The 14,542-nt window shown below is 36.5% G+C and overlaps 1 protein-coding gene across 4 annotated transcripts in view; it reads right to left on the reverse strand.

Annotated features, from left to right (window-relative positions):
* abcc5 (ATP-binding cassette, sub-family C (CFTR/MRP), member 5) overlaps nucleotides 1-14,542 on the reverse strand; it is a 125,026-nt gene that overhangs the window by 90,190 nt on the left and 20,294 nt on the right. For all 4 annotated transcript variants that reach the window (XM_072255198.1, XM_072255196.1, XM_072255200.1 and 1 more), the window contains 5 exons: nucleotides 10,120-10,353; nucleotides 9,089-9,262; nucleotides 7,987-8,134; nucleotides 6,406-6,554; nucleotides 2,748-2,855 (listed from right to left, as the gene is read on the reverse strand). In XM_072255198.1, coding sequence (XP_072111299.1) covers nucleotides 2,748-2,855; nucleotides 6,406-6,554; nucleotides 7,987-8,134; nucleotides 9,089-9,262; nucleotides 10,120-10,353 — 813 coding nt within the window. The remainder of the gene's footprint in view (nucleotides 1-2,747; nucleotides 2,856-6,405; nucleotides 6,555-7,986; nucleotides 8,135-9,088; nucleotides 9,263-10,119; nucleotides 10,354-14,542) is intronic.

The following is a 14,542-nucleotide window of genomic DNA, read 5'->3' on the forward strand; positions in this document are numbered from 1 at the left end:
ACAGTTTCCTCCAAACGCCATTTCTCATCGAGACTGTTAGCCTATCGAGAACATCTCCAATGTTGGCGATTGCCAATTTTATATTGTATTCTTTCCAGACCTCTCGCAAAGGCGCTTCAGAGTTGCCCTCTCCGTCAATGGTACTTACAATAAAACGCATCACAGCTTGCGTACAGTAAGCCTTCATTGTGGCTATTAGGCCTTGGTCGCATGGCAACGATGTCGTATTCAGCGGTAAGAACGCAACACGAACGTTACCGCCATACTCGGTAATGGCAGGTGGGTGGATGAGCAGCACAATTATCGACAATCACAAGACACCTATTAACGAGGTTATTTTCTCTACAGTATTTTCCAACAGAAGGACTAACATATCCACTCATACTCAGAAAAAAGCACTTGGGTATTCCAACCACTGGGATGTGAACGGAACACACCGGGAAGTGTATTTTTATCAATGCCTTTAAGTGCCCTAGGATTTTCTGAATGGTACACTAGTAGAGGCTTAAGCATCACCAGTGGCGTTAATAATAGGCATTAGGGTAAACCTGTCCTTCGATGCCTTGTGTCCTTTAGCCTGTTTTTCTTCTCACAAAATAGATGTCTTGCTAGGCAATTTTTTCCAATAAACTGCAGTTTCGTCACAGTTAAACACTTGTTTATACGAATAACCAAAAGCCATTTCTCTCTGTGTATAAATAGTGTGAATGGTGGACGCAGGCAAGTTCAACGCGCGGACAATGTCCTTACTTTGTTCACCACGATCGAAACGCTTAATTATGTCTAGCTTTACGCTAAGTGTAACGCCTTCACAAGCTCTTTCAGGCTTTTCTGATACCTTAGAACTCATCTTGCTAACGAATGCACAAAATAAATCGAGATAAAGCATGTGTTTAAGCAATGGCGGCTAGAATGCAGTTCCGGGGGAGGGGCTTGGCTGTTCGGGCATGCGCTGCCTTTTTCGTAACAGTGAAAACACCTTCTGTTAGCGAAAACAGGTAACTAATGTCGGTCTTTCGTAACAGCGAGGTGTCGTAAAGCAAACGTTCGGAAAACAGGGGCCACCTGTAATTGCAAAGGGTTCACCAACTTTTCTTGCAACTGTACATTCAGCCAGAAATACTGAATAGCTCTCTGTCTCAGCTACTTCCTGAATTACCCTCATGGAAGCCAGTCCTTAACCAATTCAATTCCCTTCTCATGATATCAAAAAAGTTCAAGAACAGTTGATACATAAAAGGTTATATGTCAGAAAAGAATCCCAGCTGTGACTGTAGACGCAAGCTCCAGAATTAGCTGTGCCTCCTGCTAAACTGCTCCAGTAGTTACAACACTGGCATCTACTGGTCGATCCCAACATATCAGCTGTTCACTATAAAGGGACAAATCCAATCCATCTAATTACTGCCTGACCAGTCTGCTTTTCTTTGTAAAGTTTAATTTCAGGAAGTGAAGAATTTTCCAATTCTGCCACACTGTCAATTGCCATCATGCTGTCATAATTGCATCATGTGCAATAATTCATATCTCATCTCTGCAATTCAACTGTCTCACTGCTTGGATAAAGGTAATAATGAAGACAAGAGCATAGTAATCCTGGTAGAACCCTAGCTGAGTATCAATAAGCTGCTTGAAGCCACTGTCCGACAATACTCTCCATGACATTGCTGATGACTGACAGCAAACTTACAAGACAGTAATTGGTAGAATTTAAGTTATCCTGTTTATTGCAACTAGACATATTTGAATAATTGCACAAAATCAGGGAGATTTGAAATAATTTGTGCTGTGCACAGAACTTCCAAATCCTTAATGTGGTTCAGAATTACATTAGCCCAAGTCAAAAACATGTGGTGATTACTCCAAGGCACCCCATTATTCAGTGACTCAAGTGTGCTGGAAAAAATCTCTGTGAAGGTGGGACAGCTGGAAAGGGACGCCATCTGTCAGCACAAGAGCTGAGAGAGTCAGCTACCATTAATATGGCAAGGGAACAGCTGAGTTTAAAGGTCAGCAACTGATGAAGAACTTTTCTGACAGGTCCTGATGCAAAGGTTGATAATCTGGCCACTTAAGGCAGTTTTAAGCTGTACTGATAATTGTTCACCTTGAAAGACTGCATTTTTCAGTATAAAAGATATTACCAGAATACTTCATGTCATTAGAAAACAAGCAAATTATACAGTGTGAGGTTCTCACTTTCATGTCTAAAATGATGACCGTCTTTCGCAACAACACGAAACACATGACCAAACATGATCAGTGGTTGGAAGATGGACTCCTTTTATATAAACATGAAAAGACAAAGATTGCAGTTTTAGTATTTGTATTTTTAAACTGGATAATTACAGTCAGCTTCCTGGATTATGAGTACGGTCAAAATTCTACAGTTTTATCAGGGATAAAATAGCAAGTCTTTGGAAAAGATATGGATGTGTATAAAATGCTTCATATCTCAATTTTCCTATCACTTGATGGACAGAACATTTCATTAATATTCAACTTAAATCCAGGAATAGCACTATAGTTACAAACAGAGTTAGAGAGTCACTCATCTCTTCACTTCACCAAGTCTGCACCCACTTACAGTCATCCATTATTTATTCTCCCCACTTTCCCATTAGCTCCCCATTGCCTATTCATCAACAGCAAATTAGGTTTTGATCCAAAGCTAGCATCAGGCTTCTTAAAGGCAACATTTCTGTTTAAAATATTTCAAACTAAATTGTTTTTGAAAAGTAACTTACTTTAAATCTATCCACTGCCACGGATCCCTCAGAAAGTGATCTCACGGAGAATGGAGTGACTTTAAGGGAAAAAGTCATAGCATTGAAAACAGTCACCACAGTAAAGGCCTGAAATTAAAGAATATCATGGCAAAAAACTGAAAATTACAAACAAATTGAAAGAGTTATAATTTCCAAATAGAAAATACACAAACATTCAAGTCACAAAGCCTTTACCATGGATGAATGTTAAATGCAAAAATCTATCTATCTTTTTTGACACTGGTAAATCATAAATTTTCACGTCACTAATCATATTACAGAAGAATCTGCAGATGCTGGAAATCCAAGCAACACACACACACAAAATGCTGGAGGAACTCAGCAGGTCAGGCAGTATCTATGGAAAAGAGTTAAAAAAAAACATTTGACGTTTCGGGCTGAGAGCCTTCTTCTGGTCCTGAAGGGTCTCGGCCTGAAACGTCAACTGCACACTTTTCCAATCATATTACAGATAATGACTTGTTATTCACTTGCAACATTGCTAATGTCTTCTGGGATTCGAACATCAATTTTCAAATAAAACTCAGTACAACAACTATCATCATTAATGGTACTCCACTGGGCATTTTTCTGGACCTAGCAGTAAACTGTCTAAAGCTAATCAAGTCAATGACTGTTTCAAAATAAAGTTTGAAAATTTACTTGCTGTGATGTTTTGGCCTTCCAGTGCAATCATTTTAGAAATGGAGGGTGACAGGAAGGTTGGATTGAGAATAGCTTTTAGCTTAATTGATAGAGGACAGTATATCTGGAAAATGCTTTAAGCAAAATTTCATATATTTAACTGATTAGACAAAAGCATTGTGGGTATTTTGGTAAAATGTTATCCCCTAGATAGTTAAATGGTGTGCTATTTGTAATAGTGAAAATAGCTTCCTAAATGACAAGACCCAAATAGTCCATGACTTTGCAGCAAAAGTTTGTAAATTGAATATTTGTAAAGCAAGGGATACTTATCTAACTATTGTGGAGGACCACCCCCAATGATATCTCATGCCAAGATGTACTAAAACAGTGCCAGCTTTTTCAATTTCTCTAATATTAGTAAAATAACACTGGATGATCAGGAGGTTGAATCATGACTCAAACATATGAAAATCTGAAATAATGACAATTAATAAAAGTAAAGATTAAAACTAGGGCCAGCTGGAGGCACAATGACATTGGCACTGGACCAGGGAGCGGAGGTTCCCAGGTTCGAAACCAGTCAGATCCACTCCCGGATACGCTTTCCATCTGTGCCGGGTTGAGTGTCAAGATTGCATCTCGACCTTGTAAAAATAAAGGGAAAATACTGTGAAAATGTCTGTGTGAGGAGTGGCACGCCACACAGTCTCTCTCTCTCTCTCTCTCTCTCGTTCCACGCCTTGTAAAAAGCCATGAAAAAGACATCACAGATGCACGCATGCATGCACACGTCAAAAAAAAAGATTAAAACTAAGTATCAATGGCAAGTAACTAGAAGCACCAATGAAACAGAAATCTATATTGTTCCTTCATCTGCCCCTACTTCTAATTCTTAGTGGCAGAATACTGGAATCAAAATCTCAAACCGGTTGATTCCTAAAGTACTCCTGGAACAAAATCTAACACTTTCTCCTCTTTTGCCTTCCTGTACCAATTAACACCTTACCATCTGAAGTCAGATATGAGATTATTAGCAAACTTATTCTGATACTTGCACTATTTTTTTTTTTTTTTTAAACCTCCTACTAGCCTGTACAAGATCACATCTGACTTCCGTTACCATTGCTGAACACTTCCACTGAAAAAACTGGGGGATAGTAGCCCGTCTGGATTTAATCTTATATGACACAAGAGGGTGCTCTTAAGATTTTTCATCTAATGTGCAAACAATTTCAGCTAAGATACCAGAATAATTCCTTATGAAAATCTACAATAATTCACACAATGCCTAGTAGAAGACTGTTCAATTTTAAGGAGAGACCAATGGAATAAAGCATTTTGCCAGCTTGCATTGCTTTGCTGAGCCGAGCCCACTGCATGTACCACTAATAACAATGTATAGAAACAATCTAATTGAGAAAGTATGACTGGCAATGGAAATTCACCCTGACAGAATTCACAAATAACCACCCAAAATTTAAGACATGGAATAAAATTTGCTCTCACAGAATTCACGTGGGATAAATGCAAATAATTAAACATTTTCTTAAATTTGCTTTTATTGATGAGATAACTTCATGTTATGGAAAAATGCAATTCAGTGAGTTGTCTGGGAGTGCAAATGCCCGGTAATACAGGTGTCATTGACCCTGTACCTAAATATAGAACTGATAAAACCATAAGCATTTACTTTAGAACAGAGATCATGTAAAAACATGTTTTAATATCATTCATTTACTCATTTTAAACATTTTACACGAATACTGAATTTTGAACGCTAGAAATCTGAAAGAATAGTAATACTAACAGTTCAAGCAGTTTGCATGAAAAGTAAAATGGCTACTATCTCAGTTGATGTTCAACAAATTGAAAGCTTGTACAGATCTTCCAATGACTGATAAAAAAAAACCCAAATTTTCATAAGTATAGCTTTTAGAGTATGCAGTTTCTATCACGCGGTTCCTGAATATTCTTTCTGGGAGGTTGGCTCCCAGAGTTCATTGCAATCAAGGGGCTTTATGATTGTTTGTGGCCAGTCAGTTTCCCAAATTTCAGTGTTGTTCTACTACAGCCAAATAGCTTGGCTACGCAAGGTGTTACTACTGGGGGGGGGGGGCTGGAGAAGCTGGAGGGAAGATATTTAGTAACTGTAAACAAAGACTCAGTAGATTTTCTAGACACCTTGGCAATCCAATGAGGATCTAGATGTAGGCAATTATTTCATTTTTTGAGTGTGCCCTGAAGTACAAGTATTCACAGATCCATGTATGGGTTAAGCAACCAGCAAGGTGAGGGAAAAATGGTGGACATGGTGGATTGCTGGCAGACACTTTGGAAAGTTGGCCTATCTCATCACTAAGGTGCATTCAATGGTTTCTACACCTGGAGCTGGATTAGAGTTGTATTGCTTTCAGTCAAAATAAGGAGTGCAGAAGCACTCATGTGCAAGCCATTAATGCTGACCAACTCAATTCATTAAACAGCTGCTCACAGTAATCACTTTTCCACAACAATCTCAAGGATTTCTACTTGAAACATTGTTATATTTTAGTTTCAGATGAGAGCCCTATATGTTAGAATCAGAATCATTTCAATTAATTTAATTTTCATACAGATATTTAAAAGGGAGCACTGGGCTACTTAGTCCCACAAAACTACTCTACCATTCAATGACATCATGCTTGATCTACAATAAACTCAGCACCATACACCCATTAAATTTCCACGCCCTCTGCCTTAAAATTATGAAGTTTCTTCAAGTCATAGTCGAAGGAGATTTTCAACTATCCAAGGAAAATAATCACATTTGCCCCCTTAGTTTTGAACATTGACTCCGAGTTTTCTCTTATTCTCTCATCAAAGGAAACATCAACACTCACCACATCATATTTGATACCTGTGAACCATTCAATCTATTCAAAATGCTACGAAAAAAAAAACAGTAGGGTTTTTCTTCAAACAGTTATAAACTTTCAATATGCAGACTAACCTCAGCAGCAGTAAGGTCATAGCCCAAGAGCATATGGACAGAGAAAGTCATTACACTTGCTATAACCACAACAATTGGAGCAATACCCACGCTGATGCTTTGAAAATATCCAGCGTATTCTAAGATTCGTCGTTCATCCTCTCTGATTTCTAGCAAGGAAAACAAAAGACATTGGGACCATGACCATATGAATACTTAAATTGAAATCTGATGTGATGACATGCATATTTCAGTGAAAACAGAAAACCTTTATTAATTTCTCAAAAAATACCCATATGATAATTTACATTAAAAGAGTTGTTGTAGAACTCCTGTAAATTTTCAAGGCTTCTCATATGCCCTTACAACATAGATTGATGCCTTTCAGCCCACTAAGCCTTTGCCACCTCTCAACAGTAATTTGTTTTATCCTGACCACAAAATTTCTTTTTAACTCATTCTCATCAGCAGCCCTTTGATATTCCTGTCACAAGGAGACATTTATAGTAGCTAATTAACCTATCAACCAGTACATTTTTGATATGTGGAGAAGATGCAAACTCCACACATACAATTCTAGAGGTCAGGAAATAACCTAGGTTGCTACAGCTATATGAGGCAATTCCAAGTTAGTTAATATGATGAGAACTGTTGTACACAAGATTTACTAACAAAAAAATTCAAATTAATCAATGATAGTGACATATGATGGTAAACTCAAAGGAGTTAATGGCATGGAAATCTTGCAAAAAGATCTTCCAAGCTCAATGCAGAGAAATACCATGTTTCAACTGTTACCAAATATCATTTCAAACATGCATGGCCTTTAGCAGCTGAGACATAATTAAACTAGACTGCACTCTCAGACAGCAATTCAAGGAGGAAAAAATACAATTGATATCTAATTTAATAAACAATTTTCAAACACTAGAAGAGAACATGAACATACAATTCGGATACAACTTAAAGTAGCACATTTTAAAGAGTAAACCATTTTGAGATACTTATCAAGGAACATAACAAACAAACATACAATTAGATATTTTAGGCCTTAAATATTTGACAAGCAGAAATATTCCCACTCGAAATCACAGTCATCATACAAAGATTTTCATCTACTTTACATGAACAAGTTTCATTAATTCAATTAATTTACCTTGACTAATGAAGGAGGCTGCAAAAACTCAGCGTATACAAAACTATTTTCAGTAAAATTCTAGATTTACACATTAAAATAATGAACGTTTGGGAAATCCTAAAGATGTTTACAGAATAAAGACAACAAATGCTAGCTGCCCTGTTGTCATCTCCAAAATCCAGAATACTGATTTGTATCTTGTGAACGATGACCTATTTATCTATATGCAGAGGATGAACAGATAATGGTTTCTGGTTAAAAGGTTAAGACTTAAAGCATAAAGGGAAACTCCTACTAATCTCCAAATCAATTAAGGAGTTTAGAGTTAAGTAATTTGTTTCTACTGAAGTTGTCAGAAATCAGGAGTAAACAAATATTGATAATTCTAACAGGGAATAAAATTAAATCAGTTTAAAGTATATAGTAAATTGAAGAACTTAATTTCTTTGGTATACCATACTCACTGAGAATACTCTGTGAAAATGCTTTCACCCAGGCATACATTTTAATAAATTTTATGTAAGAGATGACTTCATTCATTCTTTGAACACGCTCATCCGTCACAGAAATGCACTTCCTTCTGAAGTATACAGTCAGCCGGGACACGAACATCTTTTACAAAATAAAACAAGTTTCAGTGTGAAGTGTGACTTCTGACTTGCAATAGCTGTTACAACTCCAAAAGAAAGGAAACAGATGTGATAACGAAGATATATGTACATCTTTAATAGTAACTTAAAGAGTAGAAAGTTGGAACGTAATATTTTTGATTCATAGAAAGTAGAACCGAAGAAAGGTGGTGTCGAAGCAAAAAAGCAGGAATGAGCTAAGCAGGCATGAGTGAAAAGCAAAAAATGATTTGCCCTTGCAGAACATAACGTTTCCTATAACTTGCATGATACAGTACAATAACTCTTTTCAATGAAAGGCAGTAAGAGTAATGTGCAAAAGATCTATTTCAATACAGAAAAAATAAGTGGAAGAGACAGTAAGGACTGCTTACTATAAAGAGACAAACTGAGATTCCTCCAGTATAGGATGGGTACAATAGGTTCTTTCATTCAATGCATTATGAGAACAGCTGACATCAAAATACAGCACACAGAGATTATTGTTTTTAATGATCATCCCTGTAATCACTCTGTACTTTCAGAAAATGAAGACTTAGAAAAGTGAAATTCAAATTCAAATCACCAATTTACACAAAATCTGCACTTTCAAATGGGAAAAGATTAACATGGTAGTGAAAACTGTAAAAAGAGCCAAGTTAAAAATCTTTAAAATGCAACATAGAAACAAACAACATACTATTAATTACAATAATCAGTTCCAGACTGATAGAAGCTTAAGTCATATTTTATTTCAGAAATTTGTCAAATACCATGGCAACAACAGCTTATCAAAGGAAGCATGTAATAGTAGTGGCCAGCTCACTGCCAATGACCATTAAATTTATTTCAAAATTAACTTTACTGCATAATAAACATCAGAGCAATGCTCCATTTTCAGTATTTAATTGCTCTTCAACCCAGTTTATTTTGTGTTCAAAAACTAGTAGTTACTCACCATAGCTGGATAGAAGAGTATGAAAACTGCAGACCCTAGGAAGGCAGTGGGACCAAGCAACGTGGCATTATAAATCATTCCCAGAATTGCTACAAGAGGTCCACCTGCCAACAAACTTCCAAATGCAACAGCTTCAAACAATCGCTGTCCATCACTGGAGCAGATGTTAATAAGCTGGACAGAAAGCAAGTCAAATTTAGATGGGTTTTACAGGTTAAACAAAATACATGTCATTCCAATTTCATTTTGCTACAAATCACTCTATGTTTCTAATTAACTCAAAAATGTCCCTGTTAACTTTTGCTTTTCACCATAGTGGTACAGCTCTTGCCAGTAAGTGCCTGTGGGTCGAAAAGGACTGCTATTGGCAGCTACACGCCTAGCTGAAAGCCAAGAAAGGTACTTCAATGCAAGTCTCTAAATAATTGAAAAATTTAGAATGTCAAATCTATTAACTCACTACCACAGCTGTGCTCCATCATGCTGATTCCTCAGCACTTATGGTGCAACGGGGAGGGCGATGCCCATTAATAAAATGGGCCTCTTCAATCCTATACTTGAAATTCCCTCGGTTTCACTGGAGATAGCATGGTTGATTATATGAAGTAAACTTTAGAAACCATTTCGATGTCTCTCAAAAGTTTTACAGCTGGGGCTGGAGCTTTGCTTTCTAGGGTAGTGTTTCCTCAAAGTACATGGCCTTCATGTGGCTTGGACCTCCCCATGGAGTTTAGGAAGCATTGGGCCAGAAAGATCCCAACCTGATAAAGAGAGGAATGAGGAAATCACAGTTGCAGATCTCAGGCCATTGCTAGGTAAGATTCCACCCATTGTTGTAGAAAATGGGTGTTTTGTATTAATTTTGATGCCAAATTTGTACAGTGCAACTCAATTATCCCGTGAAAGCTTCATGATCCAGTTGTTGCATGTCAATCCTTAAATTTCAGTACTTTTAGTCTCTTTCTAAATCTATATAATTTCTATTCACCAACTTCTATGTATCACTGCAATAACGAACATTGGAAACATACCTCACCCAAAGATTTCTCCTTCATGTTCTTAAGTTTCAGAATTTTATCAAATGCCATGGTAAGGGCAGCTCCTCTAAGCCTGGCAGCAGTGCGATAGTTCAATGCCCAGGTCATTGCCAATGACCAGGAGCGGATTACTTCTGTCAAAAACAGCCCAAGACTCAACAACAAACCGTACTGCAGATTCGACTCATTCAGTGCTGCATAATCTAGAAGACGTTTCACAAGAAAAGCCTAGAAAAGGAAAACACTAGTGTGAAAATGAAAATGTTTATTTTAAATCAAAAATTTCTGAAGTGTACTTATTTTTTAAATTTGCATTACTAATTTTACCATATTCCATTGCGTCAATCAGAAAAATATACCTACAATTGACTGAAGAGTGAATTGGCAGTGTTTGCAAAACACAGCTGAAAGTAAACATTGGGAGTTTAATGACACCAGGGCGGGTAAAAAGCAAAAAAACAAACCCACATTAGAATATTTTGTGATACTCACTTCAACCAAAATATTCACCTCCTACACAATCTACGATATGGATGTCAACATTATGAACAGAAAAGGAGGAAATGGAAACCATAAAAATGGAATTTTTATCATATCATGATTTCAACTCATTTGAGGGGGGACTAATTTATTGTTTTTTTCAATCAGTTCCAACAATCAAACTCACATACAAGTGCAAAAAAAAATGATAGTATTTAATACATTTACACAAATGTCTTCATTCTCATAAGTGCTGTACATTTCATCTACATTGCTATCACATAAGGGAAATTATTTCAACAAAGTACATTAATAAGGCAATGACATTTTACAAAAAGTTGAGTATTTTGATGAAAAGTGGATGCTGTAGAACACCATTACATGATCTACATTGCTTTCCAGTGCGTGTATTTTTTTCCTTTTGGAAAAGTGCAATAAAATTCAGTGCTGGGCTCACTACATCATGCACAAACACAGAATTCACAAATTGTGTCATCAGAAATAAGGTGTTGTCTAACTTATGGATGTTTCCAAAAATAAAACAAACCTATGAGAATGTAATGGCAATTACAAGCAAGGAATGTAATGGACTATTCATTAAAACTCTTCAGTTTTAATCATTCTATTTGCATGAATTCCAACACATTAAAAGGGGAATTGTTCTTCCAGCACTTTGCCGGTGTTGCGCAAGATTTCCAGCATCTGCAAAATCTCACGTTTATGGGGAATTGTTAATTTTTTTTATAAGTTATATATATTCAACATTTCCATTCCAAGGAGTTAGTGTCGAGGGATGTAAAAGGGGAATCATTGTCTATATTTATAATTGTAAGGAGCATGATGGCCTGAAGATTTTTTTTAAAAAACAGGAATGTATTTTGGAATAAGGACAAAAAGGAGGAACTTGAGCTCAATTTTACCAAGAATGTATTTTTCTCATTCATTTTCTTTAAAACTTAAACCTAGATAAATACTGAACATTTTGAGGTTCCTTAGAAAAATGCTTAACTACTCAATTCTTCCAACAAGCAATTCAAGTTCTTTGGACTTTGGCAAATAGAATCTACAGCTCGTCATGATTTCAACATCCATATTATTTACCGTGGTAACCATATATAGCTTAAAATTGTACTAGCCAATGAGCTTCAATGGAGTTTCTCTAAATTTATGGATGTGCTTTTCAGTAAAATAAACAACCTGATGACTTTATGAATAGTGATACATTAGGATTTATTCAAATGTCAATCATAGTTTCACGATATATTACCCATAACACATTGATGTCTTCTACTGCTATTAAGTTGCTTAATTAGCCAGAGAGTTAGCTAGAGAGTGGGGCATCTGTGGAATTTGCTGCTACAGGTAGCTACGGAGGCCAAGTCTTTATGCGTATTTAAGGCAGAGGTTGATAGATTCTTGATTAGTCAGGATATGAAGGGATATGGGGAGAAGGCAGGAGGTTGGAGCTGAGGGGGAAATGGTTCTGCCATGATGAAATGGCAGAGCAGACTCAGTGGGCCAAATGGCCCAATTCTGCTCCTGTATCTTATGGTCTTAATGATTTCAATCATCATGAATACTTAAACTTGTGGTTCTCCCTACTCCGTGCATTATTTTAGCACATTGTTTCCATACTTATGGTACAGCAGAGGCAATATTAAAAAGTAGAGCCAAGGTACAGAAGCTATACAAGTCCAGAAACTCCACTAACTAGCTTATTTGGCTAAACTACTGCTGTTCCAGATCAATAAGCGTGCTTCCTCATTCACATTACAAATTTGCTTCACTAACTTGTACAGTCATCAAGCAATATTCTTCTGATTAAATTTTGGAGAAACATAAAAATGTAAGATCAAATTGGCATCTAAAACCAAAATATACATGTCTTTTTATAAATACAGTCTATCATTTCAATTCATTCATTAATTTAAAATCAGACCATGGGCAGAGGTTTGATGTATCACACTAGTGTACAATTTAAAACGTCCACCAGAAAGAAAACAAATATGCATGCACATGCACCCAAGTATCAGAACTCTAGGCAACAATGCAGCAAAATGCAAGATAAACATATCAGCAAAGATTTAGAAAGACATAAAACAGCTCTGGAGAAATTACTGAAACTGCTTGCGTCCATCAGTTCAATCATAGTCACATCAGCAAATGAATCATACAAGCTTTGTAAATAGAGCTAATTTGCAAGTTAAACATTAACTGCAGTCCCAGCAATTCTTTCTGACTGATTCACAGAGGAGAATCAAGCCCTACTTAGAAGTGTGTTGTGATGGTGAATCGCTCATCTCATCTTCTCTCGGTAGCTGATTCCATCATGTTATTGTTTTCCGTGGCAAATCACGATATAAAAAGCAGCTGTCCATTTCTTGGTCACCTCCACTATGCAAGTCAAGTGTGAAGTAGCTGTTCTTGGAAAACCTCCAGTCAACATTTTATAGAGAGCATATAAAAACTTCTATAAGTATGGAAATTTCAATGGAAGACTGAATTTGTATGGATGCAGACTTTACACCTCAGCGGCTGTAAATAAAGAATTAGTGAGGGCACAAGAACAATTCTCTGTCATTAAAAGCAGCCCAGTGGTGATCAGACTACACAAAACATTATAAAGGACAACAGTAATAGGAATGGTTAACGTTTCACAGCGAGACCCTGTGTTCTGATACAGGGCCTTGACCTGAAATATAAACCATTCATCTGCCTCCACAATTGCTGTCTGACCCACTTAGTTACTCCACAGTTTGTTTTTTGCTTCAAAGTACAGCATCTGCAGTCTCTCGTGTCTCCACTATAACAGGAACATTTCAAAAAGATTATTCATCCCAAGTTTTAACTTGAACTTATTATCATCCCTGCTCAGAATTGTCATGCAAGTCCTGCCCACGTTTACCTTCTGAAAATGTCTATATTTTTTTTAAAAAGCATACCTATAAAAGCATTCCCACACAGCATGCACTGAATTATTTCCAAACACAGTAAAATCACAAAGGAGAACATTATTCTACAAGTCTTTTAAAAGAGTAATGAAATCAAGATTGTAATCAAAATAGTAAAGATAAGACAAAATCCATTGTTTCTTTTCTTCCACAGTAATTTCCTTTCGTTGAAATACTCATTTCCAATGAATATTAAAACTGTAAATAACTGTTGGTATAATAAATTTAAAATCAATATGCTGACTGGATGGCTTTAATCTGCACTGCAAATGTTACTGTTTGTAATCACTACCTTACCTTAAAGTATGATGACCACTTGCAAATGACTTCTCACTGCACTCCAATGCACCTTTACATGGCTATCCTGTGAATGCTAAGAAAAGCTTCTGTTGTGCATTTCACTACTGTTCTTTGAGTTGTAAATAAATCACACTATTCAAAAACCCAAAGTAGCTGAAAATGTAGTGGACTTTCCTCTAAAGTAACTGATTCTCTCATCTCTTCATCCTTTGTCCACTGACAAAATTCCTAAAAAGAAATCCTTGAAAATTCTTAGAATTCATTCAAGATCAATCAGAAATCATCCTTCTCTAGCTAATAATCAGGTTAAAAAAAACTGTCAATGCCCATTCCAAAAATAATCAAATTTTCAGCTTTTCCTCATCTTCCATGACTTCACTACCAGGTTTTCAGCAATTAAAGATTTTAACTATGTTTACAAAAATTCAGGTAATTGTCTTTGCAGCAAATTTGTGAGGAGATCTGATGGAGGTTTGAAGATAATGACTGGGTTAGTTCGGGTAGATACAGAAATAACAGGCTAAGAGACAGACAATTCAAATTTTGGCCAATGATCTGGAATTCAGTGACGATGGAAACAGGAACAGTGTTTTCAATTTGAAAAGCACTTCAGAATGAATAATTTGCAGGGCCTTGGATAAGGAGCAAAGGAATATGACTGAATTGGATGGTTATCTGGAGCAGAA

The sequence above is a fragment of the Mobula birostris genome, chromosome 4 (genome assembly GCF_030028105.1).
Source record: "Mobula birostris isolate sMobBir1 chromosome 4, sMobBir1.hap1, whole genome shotgun sequence".
Taxonomy (NCBI): Eukaryota; Metazoa; Chordata; class Chondrichthyes; order Myliobatiformes; family Myliobatidae; genus Mobula; species Mobula birostris.